Source organism: Mytilus galloprovincialis, chromosome 8 (assembly GCF_965363235.1).
Source record: "Mytilus galloprovincialis chromosome 8, xbMytGall1.hap1.1, whole genome shotgun sequence".
In the NCBI taxonomy this organism is placed as follows: Eukaryota; Metazoa; Mollusca; class Bivalvia; order Mytilida; family Mytilidae; genus Mytilus; species Mytilus galloprovincialis.
Genome location: NC_134845.1, coordinates 86,641,578 through 86,662,881, shown reverse-complemented (window position 1 = coordinate 86,662,881; position 21,304 = coordinate 86,641,578). Strand labels below are relative to the sequence as shown.

The following is a 21,304-nucleotide window of genomic DNA, read 5'->3' as shown; positions in this document are numbered from 1 at the left end:
CCAGACAGATCTGAATTCTGAAAGAGTGACGTTTCAGAATTACCCGAAGCCAAACGAGATTTCAAACAAATACATTACCTTAAAAAAACTTTTGAAAAAGCTGATAAAGCAAAGAAAACGCAAAACAAAAATAATTCCAATCCCGGAAAAGGAATCGGAGTGCAGCATAAGTGAAATACACAACTACTATAAACTCTTTCAAATTCAACAGCAAATTCTATTTCGCAACTTGCTTATGATACCCTCAGATCTAGGGAGGACTCATTTAAAAAAAACCTCAAGACTTGTGTTACGCAATGCTTTCAAAAGCTACACAAACAAACAGAAAAAATCCTGGAAAAAATGTCTACAATCTTCTTTCGATTATACAACAAACACGACAATTTTTGAAAAATAAAAACAAAAACATGAGTTCAAATAATTTATTCCGGGTTTTAACATACTCCATCTGTGACTTTAATGTCGTCAATAGAAATGGGTCCGTGAGAAGCGATGTCGCCTATTACTACTTCTCCTCTTATTGTAATATGGTACATGTATTGAAAATTAAAAGTATGTTGGAAAAGTTTCCACGTCTGTGCATACATTCCATGTCGATCATACCTATGGTGTCTACGGCCACTGTTGTCCTTTAGATCGATAAAAGAGAATTAGATACATGCAGTTATCATCAAATCTACATTTTCCAAATATCTATTTTTAAATATTCGTTTTAAAGTGATCACTAAAGTGATCAATTATATTATTCATCTTTTCTATTGCAAATTATCTCGGTGTGCAAATAATTAAGTTGGTCACTTGTTTTGATTCCCCATCAAACAAAAGTATAAAGGTGTAAAAATATGATTTCAAATTCTCGTTTTGGGTTTTAATTGTTCTAATATTTTTTAACATATTCCTAAAAGCTAAATATTTTACTGCTCAGAACCTAAAAGAAAGGCGAAAGATACAAGAGAGGCATTCAAATTCATAGTCGAAATAAACTGACAACGCCATTGCTAAAAAGAAAAAGGCAAACAGACAAAAACACTAGTACTCAAAACACAACATAAAATAATAAAGACTAAACAACACGAATCCAACCACACACTGGGGATATTTTAAGGTGCTCCAAAAGGGAAAGTAAATTTACCCCCACATGTGGCACACGTCATATGCATGTTGCTCATAATAGTAAAAACTCGCTATAAAGTCTAATTTGGTAAGGGACATTTATGAAAAGGGAATGGGATTGTAAAAGCGACATAATAAACATATCCGGTATCATCTGTAGCTGGATAATTTACAGCCAATTCGTTATAGCGCACTGAAATTCTAACTGACATATTTTACCGCATAAAATTGTTAAAATACAGCTAACTGCTATATATTCGACACTTGACCCGGAAATCTGAGGTACTTAACCTAGGGACGTCATACTGCACTCACTTTCCCTTTGTGACGTCAGAACTTTCTTATAATGACGTGAAAATCCTTCTACATGTACGAAAAGCTATGGTGTCGAGAATGGCTGACAAAAAGCGATAAGCCGTATTGAATCTGGCAATAAACATACCTTTATATCCACATAGAGTATCTCCATATGCGGAATGAAATACCAGAAACTGAAACAGTACTGGTGATGTGATCTAAATAATGGCGAGATAAGTTCTGCGTGTCCGCCTGTGTGGTGCAGCTTTGTTTGAGTAGACAGGAAATATCCATGCCCTTCAAACAAGAGAATCATCTTTCGTATAAATTATAAAATATTTCCAAAAGCTACTAGTATAATAACGAAGATTTATCCAAGCTTTACATAAACTTATACGACACAAGTACACATCCGATGAATCATCAAGAGCAACACTCCCCTATAACAGACGCAACCTAAAAGTGCTACTTATTAGTAAAAAAGGAACGAAACTTTCATTGTAAGTTTATGTAAAAACAATTGCCTGCTCAATACAAAGAATGCATATAAATACATTTTAACAAAATATTTTCAGCTTTCATGAAAAATAGTGAGACTTTTATGTGCATTAACTTATTAGATTTGAAATGTGTAAGTTATAAAGAAATGAAGCATAGTACATGTAGTATCATAATTCAATTTCAGTAACACTAGTGTATGGTAACCCACACCGATCGTAACTGTAAGGATGGTATTCGAATGAAATGGAAAATTTTAGACTTGTGTAGACGCTTTATCAAATGTGAAGATATGTCTGGGTCTCTTTGGGACCCTTAAATTCGAAATGAAGAGGATAAATATATCACAACTTATAAAAGCATGATTTACTTGTAGATGAGACACTCTGCTATCATAAAACATGGATTTAGATTAAAATGGGTTGCATTATCATCTGTTAAATAGCTCACTAGAGAGTTTTAACAGGTTTAACACAGCGTCATTAAATTAGCATGATAAAAGAAAGAGCTGCTAGCTTTTCAGGAGCACTTTAATATAACCTAAGTTTAAGTAGAGGTGTATGTTGCTGGGTTTTAAAGTTTTCTATGTAGTTTTGTGTAGACTGATGTTTGGCTGTTTCCTTTGTTTCATTTTTAGGTCATAAGTTGTCTGTCTTTGTGTCACCTTACATGCTCTAGAAGAGTAATCAGTTTCTGTCTTACAAGGGACATTCGTTGTCTCTAAAGAACAGACGTGCATTTTTAAAAATTATTATGTTTAACGAACTGCGATATAAATTTTCCCATATACACGTTACTATTTTCCATTGAATTTGTATGCGAGAGGGACAGAAGATACCAGCGGAACAGCCAACCACATAGATCGAAAATAAACTGACAACGCCGCCATGGCTAAAAAAGAAAATGACAAACAGACAATAATAGTACAACATAGAAAACTAAAGACTACAAACACGACCCCCACCAAAAATCGGGGTGATCGCAGGTGCTCCGGAAGGGTAAGACGATCCTGCTCCACATGTATTCTTCACGTTAATAATAGCTCAGTTTATAAAAGTTCTGAAGTTAATGTGTTTCGGCCACCCTTGTATAGTTGATTATCTCAAAGTGGGGACGTCATTTTGTCTTATATTTGTTATTGGAATTTGAACTCTAACATGTTTTATCTCACATCTATTTTAACATAGTGATTTTTAAGAGAGTTCTCGAGAATTTATTTTTTATGACAATGAATTAAATCATTTATTTACCTTTCTTACTTACAATTTGATTTTTTAATCATTTCATCTACTGTATTCAGCATATTCATCAATCGATTAAAACATGGATATAAAAATAATAAATCTGATAACCATAGAATGAGAGTTAGTGAATATTAAACAATCAATCTATGTCACTCATTTATATATTTATATTTGTATTGCTAGTTTTGCATCAAGTTTTCAATGCACTATGTTTATTCAATGCGAGAACTTATAAGAGTAAATTAAGTTTTAAGAATTTTCTATGATGTGTTTTCTGTTCGTTTTAAGTTTTCTGCCATGTCTTTGCCAATTTGTTTTTCAATTTATGACTTTGAAAAAATATTTTTGGGGTTTTTCTTTTACCTCTCTTTCAAATATGTAGGTTCAACTAGCGTGGGTAGCTCTTGTTGAAGGGCGTCTGGCGTATTAAATTATAACCTTGGTACTTTTGATAACTTTTTAACTACTAGTAGCCTTATAAATATTTATAGTAAGATATGCATGTATAAATTTAATTATTCTATTTATTAAATGGATTATATATCTACGATTAGGACGGAAATTAAAATATCGCAGATATCTTTCTTTAAATTTATGCAAAGATATATTTTAATGCCTAGAAGCCATGCTTTACCACAGAGTATGATGCTAACTAGTCGCTAAAAATTGACAAGCATGTAAAAAAATATTCAAATAATAACTTACTGCCAGTATGGTCATGCAGAGGTAAGCTTGGATTCTGATGATTACTCAAAAAGGTCCATTCCATATATAACCTAGGGCCTCCATGATGCCATGAACATATATTTGCATCGTCGAAATTACAGTTCATGGTTTGTGCTGTAAAAAAATTATGATATTCATTTTGTCCAATTTGTGGACGCAACTGCTTTTCGTGAGGAAGATCTCTTCATTATAAGAACAAGTTTTCTACTTTTTAACTGAAACGACTATATTGATTTGAACACGACTAAAAATCAAAATCCGTAAAGAGTTAACATGAGTAATAAGTGAACAGCTCTGAAAAGACTCAACATTAGATTATTATGTGATGATCATACACTAAGTTTACTTCTCCTTCAAACATATCAACTAATGTACTCAGTGTTGTTCAGACAATGTATTTGTAGTTCAAGAAGATCTGCTTAGTCTATATTTCAATCGTTTAGTATCCGTTATTTACAAGCACACACGAAACGACAAACTGGATTACTTTAACAGTACTGGATTGTCTGCAAGCAATATGTTTAAATCTTACAGCAATTGAAAGCAGGAACATGTCTGAACAGTACTGCGAATTTCAAACAGGAAAAATGTCTGAAAAGAACTGCTACTTTATACTGTTTTTCAAAGCAATTCAATATGGTGCCTTTCTCCTTAGTTAAAACATTTCATCCATGGATTTGATGGGTAAAGTCTGGTTAACGAACTAAATTGTTATGTAATGCTGCATTATAATTAAAAGAATCAAATGCTTCTATTGTTAATTATTTAAGTATGAAAGCCTCGAAAAGAACATTGTGCATATTCAATACTTTTACAAACATATAGGCGAAGTCAATCTTTAATATGTTAATAACTTCTATGTTATAACGAAGTAATTTTATTGAATGAAATTTGTTATATATACAGTTTTTTCAACGATACCACAAAGAGAACGTGCAGTAATATTTGTTATCTCTATTTTGTGCATTTTTCCTTTGATCTTTTTTTGTGATAATTTTCATATCATGTTACTCGCTTGAGATGGGAAATTATCGCTAGAAACTAAGCATGCACGTGGCGTTGCTAGCGAAATTGACATAAAATTGATAACGTCGTCATAGGTAAAATAGCGATAAAAAGATTATCATTGTTCATCTCAACTCGATTGCCTTTCTCGCTTTCGCCGTCCCGGCTCAAGCGAGAAAATCAATCTCATTGAGATGATCACCCTTATATAATTATATTTCATTCGGAAGGGAAATATAACTTTAGGTTAGCCTCGGCCAATCAAAATTATAGGATCTTTCATGTATGAAAAGAATATCTAACATTATTTTATTCAACTTGATATGAAATCTTGTGTGCTTTTTTAAATATATAACAACTGGAGAGAATGGGAGACACACAGCTCCATAATCAATACTTGCTATTTGTAATGTGCCGTTGCGTGGTATGCTTTTCTTGGAGTGTTGTCACTGGAATACTTGTCGTAGTTGACATAGTTGAAGTAAATGGTGTAGTTCGAGATGCATGTGTTTGAATTGGCATAGTAGTTGTATGGCCTGCAGTATTATCACACTTTGTATTGCACAATTGTTGACTACAACACCTCGTTCCAGTACAGTCGTTTGAATTATCACTCAAACTGTTACATTGCTATAAATGCAAGTAATTAAAACTTATAAATATCACCTTCACAATACACAAATAAGTTAAAATATCTGGTTTTCTGAACAATACCAAAATTTCTCATAGCACTTCATGATTTCAAAATAATTATTCGTTTTGGTGCCAGAAAATTGATTTCTAATCTATAATTCAATTGTGTGTAAACGGCTTGTTAAGATTAGAGTATGTAAAGTGAATCCAAATGAGTTAATTATGCAACAGATATGTGTGGCTCTGGTTAACACATTCTAATGTTACTATGGTATCCTTTGTCAATATGGGAGTGTTGCGTTTATCCGATTTACAATTCCTTTGGTACCGTACTCCTCTCTTTTATGGAGGGTTGCGTCTACACAATTTAATATTACGTTGACATTTTACGGCACACTATAGGGGAGTGTCGTGTTCATACGTTCTAAGATCTTTATGGAGGGTTGCGTCTACACAATTTAATATTACGTTGACATTGTACGGCACACTATAGGGGAGTGTCGTGTTAATACGTTCTAAGATCTTTATGGAGGGTTGCGTCTACACAATTTAATATTACGTTGAAATTGTACGGCACACTATAGGAGAGTGTCGTGTTAATTCGTTCTAAGATGTTTATGGAGGGTTGTGTCTACACAATTTAATATTACGTTGACATTGTACGGCACACTATAGGGGAGTGTCGTGTTAATACGTTCTTAGATCTTTAAGGAGGGTTGCGTCTACACAATTTAATATTACATTGACATTGTACGGCACACTATAGGGGAGTGTCGTGTTAATACATTCTCAGATCTTTATGGAGGGTTGCGTCTACACAATTTAATATTACGTTGACATTGTACGGCACACTATGGGGGAGTGTCGTGTTAATACGTTCTTAGATCTTTATGGAGGGTGGCGTCTATACAATTTAATATTACGTTGACATTGTACGGCACACTATAGGGAAGTGTCGTGTTAATACGTTCTCAGATCTTTATGGAGGGTTGCGTCTACACAATTTAATATTACGTTGACATTTTACGACACACTATAGGGAAGTGTCGTGTTAATACGTTCTTAGATCTTTATGGAGGGTTGCGTCTACACAATTTAATATTACGCTGACATTGTACGGCACACTATAGGGGAGTGTCGTGTTAATACGTTTTAAGTTCTTTTTGATTGAACGTCACACTATAGGGAAGTGTCGTGTTAATACGTTCTAAGATCTTTTTGATTGTACGGCACACTATAGGGGAGTGTCGCGTTAATACATTCTAAGATCTTTTTGATTGTACGTCACACTATCGGGAAGTGTCGTGTTAATACGTTCTAAGATCTTTTTGATTGTACGGCACACTATAGGGGAGTGTCGTGTTAATACGTTCTAAGATCTTTTTTATTATACGTCACACTATAGGGAAGTGTCGTGTTAATACGTTCTAAGATCTTTTAGATTGTACGGCACACTATAGGGGAGTGTCGTGTTAATACGTTCTTAGATCTTTTTGATTATACGTCACACTATAGGGAAGTGTTGTGTTAATACGTTCTAAGATCTTTTTGATTGTACGTCACACTATAAGGAAGTGTCGTGTTAATACGTTCTAAGATCTTTTTGATTGTACGGCACGCACACTATAGGGGAGTGTCGTGTTAATACGTTCTAAGATCTTTTTGATTGTACGTCACACTATAGGGAAGTGTCGTGTTAATACGTTCTAAGATCTTTTTGATTGTACGGCACACTATAGGGAAGTGTCGTGTTAATACGTTCTAAGATCTTTTTGATTGTACGGCACACTATAGGGAAGTGTCGTGTTAATACGTTCTAAGATCTTTTTGATTGTACGGCACACTATAGGGGAGTGTCGTGTTAATACGTTCTAAGATCTTTTTGATTGTACGTCACACTATAGGGAAGTGTCGTGTTAATACGTTCTAAGATCTTTTTGATTGTACGGCACACTATAGGGAAGTGTCGTGTTAATACGTTTTAAAATCTTTTTGATTGTACGGCACACTATAGGGGAGTGTCGTGTTAATGCGTTCTAAGATCTTTTTGATTTTACGGCACACTATATGGGAGTGTCGTGTTAATACGTTCTAAGATCTTTTTGATTGCACGTCACACTATAGGGGAGTGTCGTGTTAGATCTTTTTGATTGTACGGCACACTATAGGGGAGTGTCGTGTTAATACGTTCTAAGATCTTTTTGATTGTACGGCACACTATAGGGGAGTGTTGTGTTAATACGTTCTAAAATCTTATTGGTATCTTTCTCCTCTCTTTCGAAGATTGTTTACACGGATACAAGTTTCCATATCCCTTTGTAATCATACACCTCTACTTTAAGGAGAGTCGCGTGAAATGTTATCTTATATAAGAAAATGCATATACCAAGTCAGGAATATGATAGTTGTTATCCATCGTTTGATGCGATTGAGCTTTTGATTTTGCCATTTGATTATTGACTTTCCGACTTGAATTTTCCTTGGCGTTTGGTATTTTTGTGATTTTTTGTTTAAGAGCTTGATTGTTTTTGTAAAAACAATTTTACTACTCCGCTATTCTAGACTCGTGACGATTCAAAGCTTTGCGTATTGTAATTACAATCTTATCAAAAACTGTATGATGACATCTAATGTGTTTTATGTTGGGTTTTTTTCTGGGTTTGTTTGTTGTTATGCTGTCAAATTGACGTTTATCTGACATCTCTATTATTCACCACCATTCTCCATGTTATCTAAAATATCTTAAATGAATATTGTATACAAGAATAAAAATGTACTACTAACCGATTTATGAGCGCAACCACTGGTATATCTAGTCTGTCCAAGAATGTTGGCTGTTTCAACAATTTGACAAAGCTGATTTATAAATAAAACACAATCATATACATTTCTTACTCTTTGTTTAAACTTAAATACAAGAAAAATATTACAAAAATATTCATGTAATTTATCAACAGCACATTGCATTAATTCAATGACTATCCAACAATATCACATTCACTTGAGTTTATTAACAGAGGTTCAAGATTTATTGTAAAGTTTAATTAAATGTTATCTTTATATAAGAAATGTTTTTGATGTTTGTGTTTTTGTTTTCGATTTCCTTTTTATTTTAAACGTTTAAGCCTCGGTCACACCTTAACGAATATCTTGAACGGATAACTAACGGATAACCTTTTTCAATCTGTTCATGTCCGTTAGACGTCCGTTCTTATCCGTTAGACGTCCGTCTATATCCGTTGCATGTCCATTTAGCGTACGTTTTATCCGTCGACGTCCGTTCTGTCCGGTGAAAAATGTTGTGCAAGTTCAAAACTTTGAACGGACGTTTAACGGATGAAATGTCCGTTGAATGTCAGGTAGGTATCCGTTTTGTACGGTACTCGTCCGTTTCGTTTCCGTTTTGTATCCTGCACGTGTCCATTATACATTCGTTGGAGGTCTGGTAGATAAATTCAACAACAGATTTCTACCGGACGTTTAACGGGTAAAACGGATGTTGAACGAATGTGAAACGAACTTCTTCCGGACGTTTAACGGGTAAGACGAACGATGAACGGATCTGAAACGGATAAATGTCAATTGAAAATTTCGCATCAGAAATGCCAATTATTGGTATGTCAGATTTCTTGAGGTTCATGAATTCTTATTATTCATAATCGATCTTAGAGTAAGGACACGTGACCAATATCAAGTTGCTCTTATTCAGGACAGGCACTTCCCTTTGGCGGCATTTGGAAGAACAAACCAAAAACCAGTTACATAGAAACATTTTGAACCTTTATGAGATTTACATGTACTGTCGCCTTTAATTTTTCCGTATATCTTGTTCATGCGTTGTATCCGGTACGCTTCCGTTATGTGTCTGTTGTTTGCGGTACTCGTCCGTTGGATGTACGCTCGGCATCCGTTCTGTCCGGTACGTTTCTGTTTTTCGAACGGTGCATATCCGGTTTGTGTCCGTTATGCATTCGTTACGCACCCGTTTTATTTGTTCAGTACAAAACGGACTCCCAACGGATAACAATTTTGTCAACGGATAATTTAATTTTCATCCGTTAGGCATCCGTTCGTGCTATCCGGTAAGGTGTGACCGAGGCTTTGTGTATATTTTAAAATGAAATGAAGGACTTTTGAGTTTATACATATTTTCTCAGTATTATAATGATTGAATTTCCAGATGTTCTTACTAATTTGATCTAAACGTAACTGTTGGGTCGATGCCACTGCTAGTGGACGTTTCGTCCCGGAGGGTATCAGCAAACTATTAATCAGCACCTCGGTGTTAAAATGAATCTCAATTATATGGTCATTTTCAAAATTTACTGTTTTCAAAGTATAAATTATTCGAAATACTAAGCATTTTCTATTTCCAGCCATAGATAAAATAGCCATATTTAGCGCAACTTTTTCGAATTTAGGGTCACCAATACTCTTCAACTTTATACTTTTTTGGCTTTGTAACTTTTTTTAATCTGATGAGTCTTATGTAGACGAAACGCGTATCTGGCGTATCAAATTATCAATCTTGTACCTTTGATAACTAATTTGTGTCAGTGAATGATGATTATTTCATACTGTACCTGATCTTGTGGACAAAGCGTTATCTTGTTGCATGTCTGAGAAGCTGTGATTCCATGGTTACAAGCAAAACAAATTGTTTCGCCACTCCCAAGTACTAAATCTAAAAGACCAGGTAAAGCTTTAACGCTAAGCAATATGTTATTTGATTTTTTTTGTTGTCTTTATCAATTTTATACTTTTGATTGCGCCAATAAGAGACTAATATTTGATTTGGCTTCATTCCCCGAATTAAGCAATACTGTGCAGTATATGTGTGTATGGCTATACTAGTGGTTAACATTCGGAAACAAAGATTTATAACATTTCAATTGTGATATCTTTAAACAGATTGTTATTAGGTATGTCAGCACATATATGTATTATGCACTTTGCAAATGCGTTGTTTCTCAAACCACGCCTCTTTTGGGGAGATATATTACATTCATAGATAATTACTTTTGTTCACATAGTGGTTCCCAGATACAATCTTTAAACTTCATCTCATAGAGACATAAAGTTGGGACTATTACCAGTATAAAAACATACTTTTGCGGTGAAAAATGAATTCTGAAGTAGGCAACAAGTAAAGGTAAGGGTAGTACAGAATGTTAGTATAAGTTTAAACTCTTAACAAGTCCGGAGCATATAAATATTAAAAATATGCCACATAGCCTTATATTTTTACCTTTGAATAAAATAGAAGTGCATATCAACTGTCCATTCTATAATAATTATTCACGATATTTCATCATAAAAGTGTCAATTAATTGTTTATCCGCAAAGAGAGCTTAAATTGCATTGACTATATTTACAAAAATGCAAATAATAATAATTTATTTGTGTCGGTAATTTAGAGACAGCTTAACGTACGTCAAACGTTAACGCTACATGTAACGTTGTTTGCATTTATCCATTGTTAACGTTAACCATATCTCTTGTAACCGTTGTTCTAGTATATGTAATACGTTTTTATATTGAGTTGAGATTACAAGGTCAAACGAAAGAGACGTTGTTTACTGCCTGTTCAAACATTGAGTTTACCCATCCGTCACTTTGGTGCCTTGACCAGAGAATGTAATGACGAAAAAAGAAGGCCATTAGAGGGGGCCATCAAAGATTAATTTCTAAGATATAAGAGTTAGAGAAAACCACAACACAACGCGACGAAATCGACAGCTTATATGATACCTTGAAAAAGAAGAAAATATACTTTCGCAACTTGATAGTGAAATTCTAGAGGAGATAACAGAGGAAAACATGGAAGCAGAGATACAAGACTGAGATCGGTATGTGTTAGATATATTCAAAGGTGCGCAATTCATCAAGCTCAAAACAGAAAAAAAAATCAAAAGAAACTAATCAGAACGTAAGTACAGCAAATTTATTTTTTATCAACTCCACATCTTCATGCAGTTCTTCACATCAAATACAGATCGTCAATGAGCGCAACATATACTAGCATCTACCACAAAATCCCCAATTATTTTATCAAAGTAACACGTTCGAAAGACATGAAAAGGGAAAATTGACAAAACGATATATTTTACGACAATCATCCAAGATTTTGGATCCGTTAGGATTATTAAGCCCAGTAACTGTAAAAGCGAAAATTCTTATGTAATGACTTTGGAAGCTAAATTTGTCCATGTAGTGGGACAAAATAATAATCGAAGTACTACAACACAAGCGAGAAAAACACAAATTTACCAACTTTACATATATTTACCGGTGCATTAATACGTGTTTACGGCGAATGCGCATACAGCATGTATGATCGAAAAACCAAAATAATGATGGCAAATAATCAAGACTATAACTTTACCAAAGTAGATCACTTTGGAGCTGTAATGGAGCAAGACTTGCTGATCATATCTGCAACAACTATTCCAAAACATTCAGTAAAATAAATGTTTGGAGTGACAGTCAATACGGACTTAATTGGCTTACATCCGTTAAACCACAGAGACAATTTATCAAAGGTAGAATTGAAGAAATAAAAAGTTTGTGTGGAAATAATTTATTGAGATACTGCCCTACGAAGGACAATCCTGCAGATCTGCTTACACGTGGTATAACATCTGAAGAACTGCAACAGAATAAATTTAGTGGACCTGAATGGTTAAACAGCAATGAAGATTGGTCGACATCGAGTGGAAACAATGTAACGTCTAGCGTATGTACAACAGTGTCGTAGAACGATGACAAAATTGAAACAATGGAGATTGTACTATCAAATAGTACGACAGAGACAATTGATTGAGTACTTATGGACAAGATGGAAAGGAGAAAACCTTACGTTGTCGCGAGAATATTACCAAAGAGCTGGAGTCGACATTCAGAAGATTAAAGCAGGCGATGTCGTTCAGATACACGAAGAATCAAAATGCGTGAATTGGTAATTATGTGTTGTTGCACTATTAAAGGCAAGGACGGTTCAGTATGCGTTGCTATGTCAGCAATTACAAATCGACTTGTGATGGTGACGTTCCCTTGTCACCATCTTATGGTGTGTATATATCTCAACTTGTACGATTCGCTCGTGTATGTAACAACGTATTAGATTTTAGCGAGAGAAATTTATGTATTACTGAAAAATTATTTAGTTTTTGATATCACAAACAAGACAAAACATTTACTAAATTTAATCATCGGTATAAGGAAATAATTCGTAAAAATAACTCAACATGCAGACATCTTATACGTTCAGGTATTTCACATCGAATCTTTTATGGTAATATTCTTTACAAAGCACAAAAATGTCAGTATTCACCTCGAAAGCTTACAAAACCTTTAAACAGATTTATTAAGAAGGGAGATAGTTACGATACTGTTTTCAGGTCATTAAAGATTGCATATTTTTGCTTTAATATTGATTTACTTATAGGGTCTTTGCATCGGAACTAAACACATTTATTTTAAAAAAAATTAGTTGTTGGCATGACACGGGTTATGTTCATCTCATATATTTTATGATAGTATGATACTAAACCCCTAACGGGAGGGATTGTGCCTGATTTTCATATAATGAAGACATAATCGTTCAATCAGTTTAATTGAGGTCTGGAGCTGACATGTCAGTTAACTGCTAGTAGTCTGTTGTTATTTATGTATTATTGTCATTTTATTTATTTTCTTTTGTTACATCTTCTGACATCGGACTCGGACTTCTTTTGAACTGAATTTTAATGTGTGTATTGTTATGCGTTCACTTTTCTACATTGGCTAAAATTATAGGGGAGGGTTGAGATCTCATAAACATGTTTAACCCCGCCGCAATATTGCGCCTGTCCAAAGTCAGGAGCCTCTGGCCTTTGTTAGTCTTGTATGATTTTTTATTAGTTTCTTGTGTATATTTTGGAGTTTAGTATGACGTCCATTATCACTGTACTAGTATACATATTTTTGAAGGGTCCAGCTGAAGGTGGCCTACGGGTGCGGGAGTTTCTCGCTACATTGAAGACCCATTGTTGGCCTTCGACTGTTGTCTGCTCTATGGTCGGGTTGTTGTCGCTTTGACACATTCCCCATTTCCTTTCTCAATTTTATTGTGACCAAACTCTACCCGTTAGAAGTCAATATCATGGGCAATCAGTTAATAGAAACAAATAAAATGACAATTTTCTGTTCAATTATGAAGTATTTTATTTAAAAAAACACTATAAACATAAGTTTTCAATTTATCTATTACAAAGTTAAGCAGAACAATTAGATATCAAGTCGACGATATCAAGTTGGATGTAGAAAATGCATAACCTTTAAAAAACAATACCACGGACGAAGACCATATAAATCTATTAGTTCAGTAATTTTCGTGTCTGTCCTTCCATTATGTGACTCAAGAAAAAAATCCCAAAAATGGGTAACAATTGTATCGAAAAGAGAAAATCGAGTGTACCTTTTAATGTTAGGGCGTGTTTGTGTTGAATATTTTATACTGAAAACGTATAAAGCAAGAGTATTTGCTACATCATTTCGCTTCAGATTCTATCATTTTATATATCAAAGCTACAGGTGGACTTTATAACATAAGAAATTCATAGTACTTAAAGATGAAATATATGGGGCAAGTGAAATACCTTTCTAATGAATCACAAAAACAGAGTAGGTGTGTTCGAATATCTAATTTTTACTAAAAGTATTTGACGACAGTCTTAAAGTTGGATTTTAAAATGCATATCTTCAAAAAAAAAAACATAATTTTTTGTGTGTGATACAGGGATGGGGTAAATAAAAATGTAATGGTAATTAAGTGTAATGCATTACAATTTTCCATGTAATTGAATGTAATGTGTAATTGAGCATTTTTTTAATTACATGTAATGGTAACTTAATTAATTACATTGAAAAAGCATGTAATGCTCAATTACTTTTGAATTACATTCCAATTACATGTACTTTTATGGTGTTACAGTTAAGGATTTGTGTTTAATAATATAAATTGTAAAATTATATATATTTTTCAAATATTAATATCAATGCTTTTTTAATATATGAAGTCTGTAATTTATTCTGAAGTTTTTATATCATTTATTTGACCTACAGATATTTTTTTTAATAGTCTTATAATTTAAAAAATGTGATAACCATATATAAGGGTTGTTCAGTTTTTAAGAAGGATCTTTAATTAAATAGATTGATAAGTAATAAACACCTTGTTAAACAAAAACAATAAAATGTGTCACTGTGAAACATCATTCTGAGACAGTTCATTCAGAATTTAAAATCACTGCATACAATCATTTTGTCAAATTAGTATACACAAAAGGATTATAGAAATAAAAATTAACAGCTGTAAAAACAAACAGCAATTAATCAGATTAAAATGTCCAGGGGCAATGCCACTATTACAGATATTTTATCTAATATTGCTAATATTTAGACATTATATACGTTGTATACGTACTAAAAATTATTTTCAATATTGTGACAAGCACACTTTTTAATATTTTTAAAGTAAAATAAAAAAATATTTTAAATTCATTTATAATTTCTTTATTCATATTATGTTTAATTCAAATGAGTTCATTTCTGAGATGTCAGAATACCCCTTGATGTATTGGCAAGTTAATAGGAACAAATTCCCTCTCCTATCAATATAATGATCTCCTAATCATAAAACTTCCATGTCCTGATCAAGCAATATCTTGCACAACATTAACTCCTGTCGAAAGACTATTTACAATTGCTGTTTTCAGACCAGAATATTCAGACTAATTGACAAAACATTAAAATAACTATATTAAATGATTATCAAATGCAACGCTTAAACTATGCTTACATGAATATTTTACACATGCATTATATAAACATGTAAAATATTGTTAAAAAATTTCATGATGAAATGTAATGTGTAATTTAATTAATTACTTTAGTAAAGTAATTGTAATTTAATTAACTACATTTCAAAAACTGTGTAATGTGTAATTAGTGTAATTGACCATTTTTGCAATGTAATGTGTAATTTAATTAATTACATTCCAATGTAATTGACCCCAAGTCTGGTGTGATAATTAGGGTTTATAGTCTTCAACCACTGGAAATATTAAGTCTGCTCCTTCCACAAAATATTCAATTAGAATTTTTTTAAATGTTTATTAATTTTAAAAAATTCCACCTGGCAACCGATCAGACAATAGTTTTAAGTTGACTCAATGCAGATAAGAACATTAACTGATGATCATCAGCTAGTAGATACATTTGTCTTTTAAAATACAACTGACATATAAGGATCGTAATGGTGCTATGTTGATAAATTTATCGGTTTTCAAGAGCTAAATTGGCAGTAGAAGTAGAATCCTGACTGCTATGATCTGAGATGAAGTGACCGAAAAAACTAACGTTGGTGAACAGACTTGTTAATTTTATTTATTTGTTTAAAGACTGTCAAATTCAATGAGAGTTAACGTAATTTGTAATAATTAAATATTTTTTCTTATTTCTGATACAAATCTATTTTAGTTTATTCAGCATGCCTATATAAATCACAGCTAATGGACATTGCATCTGGTAGCCCCGAGTATGTCAGTGATTTAGAGACAGTTTAAATTACGGCAAACGCCTCTTGCATGTATCCATTGTTAATGTCACTATATCTTTTACTATGTAAGACGTTATTATAATATATATTACAATTCAAGTCAAACACAATAAACGTTGTTTACAGCCTGTCCAGGCATTGAGTTTACCTAACCGTTACAATTTGGTGACTTTGCATATTTTTCAATCATGTAATACGAAATTCTTGTAAGTAACTACCAACTACCCTACAAATATCATTTATGTTGTCTCTTTCTCTCTAAAATAATTTGGTGTTACCTTTAGATCCGCAGAGACTTTGTAGATTACACAAGTCTGAATTGCAGCATTTGTTGCATATTTGTGTAGCTCTCTTACTCTTGTCTCTTTTTCCAAACGGTGTCATGGCGCGACATGCCTAATGATAAAAAAAATGTATCTATATTCTTGTTTTCGTTTTGTGTTCTCGGTCAAGAGAAATGACAGGCAAAACAGATGAAATTGCAAATTTTTGATACAAAACGAATCCCAACCTATTTTAGAAAATATATAACGTTACGTTACAGTACAGAGATTTCATCTATTAAGGAAACTTAGTAGCTGAAATATTACTGTTTTAGAGATTAAATAAATTGTATTTCTATGATTTGATATTATAACATAGCTAAATATATTTTGATATACACAAAACGTTACTGTAAATGTCAACAAATGAAGAGTTCATTGCAAAAAAACAAACGTACGAAGAAGAAAAAAACTTATCGTGGGCATGTACTGATGTCAAATTAAACAGAAACATGGATCGTGTAAAATTCGGTTCGAACCCAATTTCATATGATTCAATATGGTTTTAGAAAGAAAATGTTGAAACGATATATTAGATATTGATACATTAATAAAATAAACACAGAATGGAAACGTTTGTCCGGATCATAAATAAACGTAGGTAAAAAATTTTATGTTGGGGACCATCACGTTTAATGACATCCATACGGCTTGTCTTTGAGTCAAAAATAAATGAATTGTAAGGTGTCATATACATCTAAAGGGACTTATTCAGTAGTAGTTCTTTTAAAAAAGAAGATGGGGTATGATTGCCAATGAGACAAATCTCCACAAGAGACCAAAATGACAAAGAAAATGTAAGCTATAGGTCACCGTACGGCCTTTAACAATGTGCAAAGCCCACACCGCATAGCCAGCTATGAAAGGCCCCGAAATGACAGTGTAAAACAATTAAAACGAAAAATTAACGGCCTTATTTATATGAAAAAAAATTAACGAAAAACAAATATGTAACACATAAACAAACGACGACTGAATTACAGGTACCTGACTTGGGATAGGCACATACTTACCTGTTCATCCTTACAGCCGACATTATAATAAATGTTTCCATCATCTGTTATCTCTTTTTTCGTATAACATTCCTGTGAAAAGGAAAACATTTCATTGATTGATGTTTGCTTCAAGGGCAAAATCTAAAAGAAATTAAAAAAAATAAAAATAATTGTACAATCTTAAATTAAAGTGAACAAGTGAAACAATGATTCCATTTTTGCAGCCAGTATTGATCAATTTGGTCAAAATAATGTACTGATTGATTCCTTAATAGGAATAAACGATGATTAACATTTTTTTAAACCTACAACATGAAATGAAACTGACCTTTCACATGGTCGCCTATATATTCATATTTCTGGATGTCATCTCAATGATTAATTCATTTAATTAGAGGGTTATAGACTAAATATACACACGCTGATATATGTAGGACTCAGATATATGGTGGATTCCAGATTTATTGCAGATGCCTTATCCATGTTATCCTAAACAGATTTGCCGTAAATGGCGGAGCAGTCAGTTTATATCTAACCAGTTATGTCAAAATTGCTGGAAACAAGTTGAAATGTTCAAGGATAGCGAAAAAGCTGTTTGTAAGTGAAAGCAAGTAATAAGAAAAACGGATTAGTAGTAAGACTAGGAAGCATATTTACAACCATTGTGAAATTAACACCGAATGTATGGTTAAAGTAGTGTGTCCCGGAAGTAAAAGCATTTCCTACTCTGCATGTGTTTGGTACATGTTTGACCATTAAATTAACCAAGTCTTATAACAACCTGAAAATTAATTTTTTACCAAATATTCATTTTAGAGTTTATAGAAATCTTTTTTGACTGATGACGATTTAAGTCCTGTGATATACAATGACTTGCCTCAAATATGTGGCTTTCTCTAAAAAAAAAAAAACGCATTTCCCCAAACAGTTTTTTTACATAAATGCAGCCGGAAATAATGTCAATATGTATCAGAAATCTATGACATAATTGTTTGTTTGTTTCCAAAAACATTATTTGCTACATTAGTACATGTACAGTGTTATAAAACTGACTACAAAAATTGTAATATTACATCTAAAAGAAAATTAAAGAGACCGTGGCGTTTAAAAACTGAACTTTGAATTAGCATTAAGCAAACCAAATTATACAGTTAAATTTCATACAATCAAATTGAGGACAACTCCAGGAACTCGAGAAGACAGAAACAAACACAGTTCTGAATTGTAATTCATTTATTTTAACAACTAATCTTTTATTTTCTTTTTTTCTAAAAAAAACCGTCATTGTTAGCGGCGGCTTCGATGTTACATTACATTACCTAATTGTGACGGAAAATAACGTAATATTCAAATCTGCAACAAATTTGGAGAAAACAAAAAATACTGCAATAGATTTGTGATTTATTTAACGTTTGTGACGTCATACTAACCCTAGGTTAGGAATTTGCCATAGTTCTGGAATCCACTATAGAGTCCTACATATAATCTATCTTGTCCAATCATTGTTCAATCTATACAAAACTTTGTCATATTCAGAACGATTACTTTAATATGTATCAGTTTTTTCAATGTGAGATGAAGAAACAATATTATGCTTAATTTGTTCATAGAAACAAATACCATGCAAAGACAAAATAAAAAATTAACCAACCTTTTAGATTGCCTTAACTATATAGATATACATTATATACCTCATGTCGACCACATTCTGTCACTGTTGTACAGTCATAAGGCTGTGCTACATTTTGACAATCTAAACACTTCACAGATTCTAAAATATATACGATATGATTCACAATATTGTTTTACAAACCGGACTCTTACATTAAAAAGTGTATTTACCTTGTTATTTTGTAGATCACTGCAATCATGCAGAAGGCGAAACAAAACTTTAAAATGAAATATTTGCTAATTTGAACAGAAATGTCAGAAATCTGCACTAGAGTGGAAATAAAAGTAAAATTTGACAGGAAATGGACATTATACAAAATATGCTGTATTCTCCTTTTTAATTGAATTCTAACTTGTTACCTTACATACCGTCTTCTCAGGGGTTGGTACTAGTATATAATAGTTTAAGTTCCTAAATATTGCTCTGTAATGCTACGTTATTTGGCAACAGCATAACTTTCTACATTTGAAAATGCCTGTACCAAGTCAGGAATACGACAGTTGTTGTCCTTTCGTTTTAGTGTTTTTTATCATTTGATTTTGCCATTTGATTAGGGACTTTCCGTTTTACGAGTTCAGTATTTTTGGGATTTTACTTTTTGCGGGTTATGGGCACGTAAAAAGTCTTATGTTAACAAAATATCAGCGCGTTAAATGTCTACATACATACCTACAGTCTTGCAGAAACATAATATTACAACACAAACGGAAATGATCTGTTTCATTATAACGATATCTATTGTAATGCCCTTATCATACATGCATAGGTCGACCTAAAGTTCACTATCATTTGTGAATATTATATATGGAAACTTCTGCTCGTTATCTTTCTTAACACACATTTGTTCATATGCTTGAAATATAGTGTGGATTGAGACAAACCATATTTCAAAAGAAACCAAATTATATACATTTTGATTATTTTAATTACTACCGTGTAGCGGGTTATTTTTGCGGGGTGTAAATTTGCGCTTATTTTCGCGGACATAACAAAATCGCCAAAATAAATTCCTCCAATTCGAAAGTTCACATGCAAAGGAATGGATAAAAATTTTTAATCCGCCAAAATATTTTGTATACCTTATTCAATCGAAATCGCGAAATTTTTCACCCGCTAAAATTACCCAATATACGATACGGTATTTGGTAATTAAAATCAGGGTTCTTGATCCTATTTTGTTTTAGTGTGTTGTTGTATTGGTGCCTCATTAGGCATATCTTACATTTTTCTCTTTTTCGTATTGAAAAATCAGCGTTTATTTCTATTGTTGTTTTCCTTAACGAGATTTTTATTACCATGTTTATAACAATAAACACTATAGTTGTTGAGGAATAACGATTCCGAATTTGATATATTCATATATTCAAAGAAGACAATTAGACTGTGGTATTGTTTTAGCTGTATTTATCTAAATTTTTAGATTAAAAATGATAGGAATTTTATCACGGATCATTGTTTTTATAAATACACAAATCGATATTTTACTCAAAAGACTTGTATGCAAATATCGTTATGTAATAGCATAAAAAGTTCGAACGACCAGTTGTAGTACTGCTAGCTTTGTCAACGAGAAAAATGAGTATGAAATACTTCCATTGTCGAGTTTGACATTCTATTAGTCTAAACTTGTCAGGATATGAAATATTTAAATGAAAGCATGAACTTTCAGGGCCAGGATGGACAAGACTCTTACGGCCACAAAGATAGTTTTAACAGAAAAAAAACACAACACAAGAATTAAAAAAAACTGAAGCAAAACCAACACGAATCCCGTATTAGCGGACTAGAGGTGAACTATTGTGTTCTGGAAGATTTTGAACATCTATAATAAAGATAACAAAAGACATTGTTCCTGTTCGTATGTAGAAATAAAGTAAAAAACGCGCTTTGTATGCAAAGTGTTCATTTTTTGCTCTAGTAGCATATGTCGTGATACTAATTGCATGACAAATATCTAATGATCAGACGCATCCAATAGCTTCTAGATTGAGATGTTATTCTTTTCAAACATGAATACAAGGATCAAGACAGGTAATTACAGACTAATATTGCATAATTCTGATAAAAATAGAAATTGTGCTGACACAAAAACGAATTCGTTATAAAAATAAACGTTTTGATATTTAAATGACTATCAATGACATGTTTTTTGAACGGTAATTTCAACATTTATATATAGAAATTTATATATATAAAAT

At 32.7% G+C, this 21,304-nt stretch overlaps 1 protein-coding gene across 1 annotated transcript; it reads right to left on the bottom strand.

Moving 5' to 3' along the window:
• Positions 1-408: 408 nt before the first annotated feature.
• LOC143043634 (uncharacterized) lies at positions 409-19,889 on the bottom strand. The gene is made up of 10 exons (XM_076215848.1): positions 19,776-19,889; positions 19,126-19,205; positions 17,453-17,524; positions 16,395-16,512; positions 10,100-10,200; positions 8,301-8,372; positions 5,285-5,513; positions 3,858-3,992; positions 1,556-1,707; positions 409-629 (listed from the first exon to the last, which is right to left on the bottom strand). Exons 1-10 carry the CDS (start codon positions 19,864-19,866, stop codon positions 435-437), a joined length of 1,245 nt encoding a protein of 414 aa, XP_076071963.1. The 5' UTR covers positions 19,867-19,889; the 3' UTR covers positions 409-434.
• Positions 19,890-21,304: the final 1,415 nt, after the last annotated feature.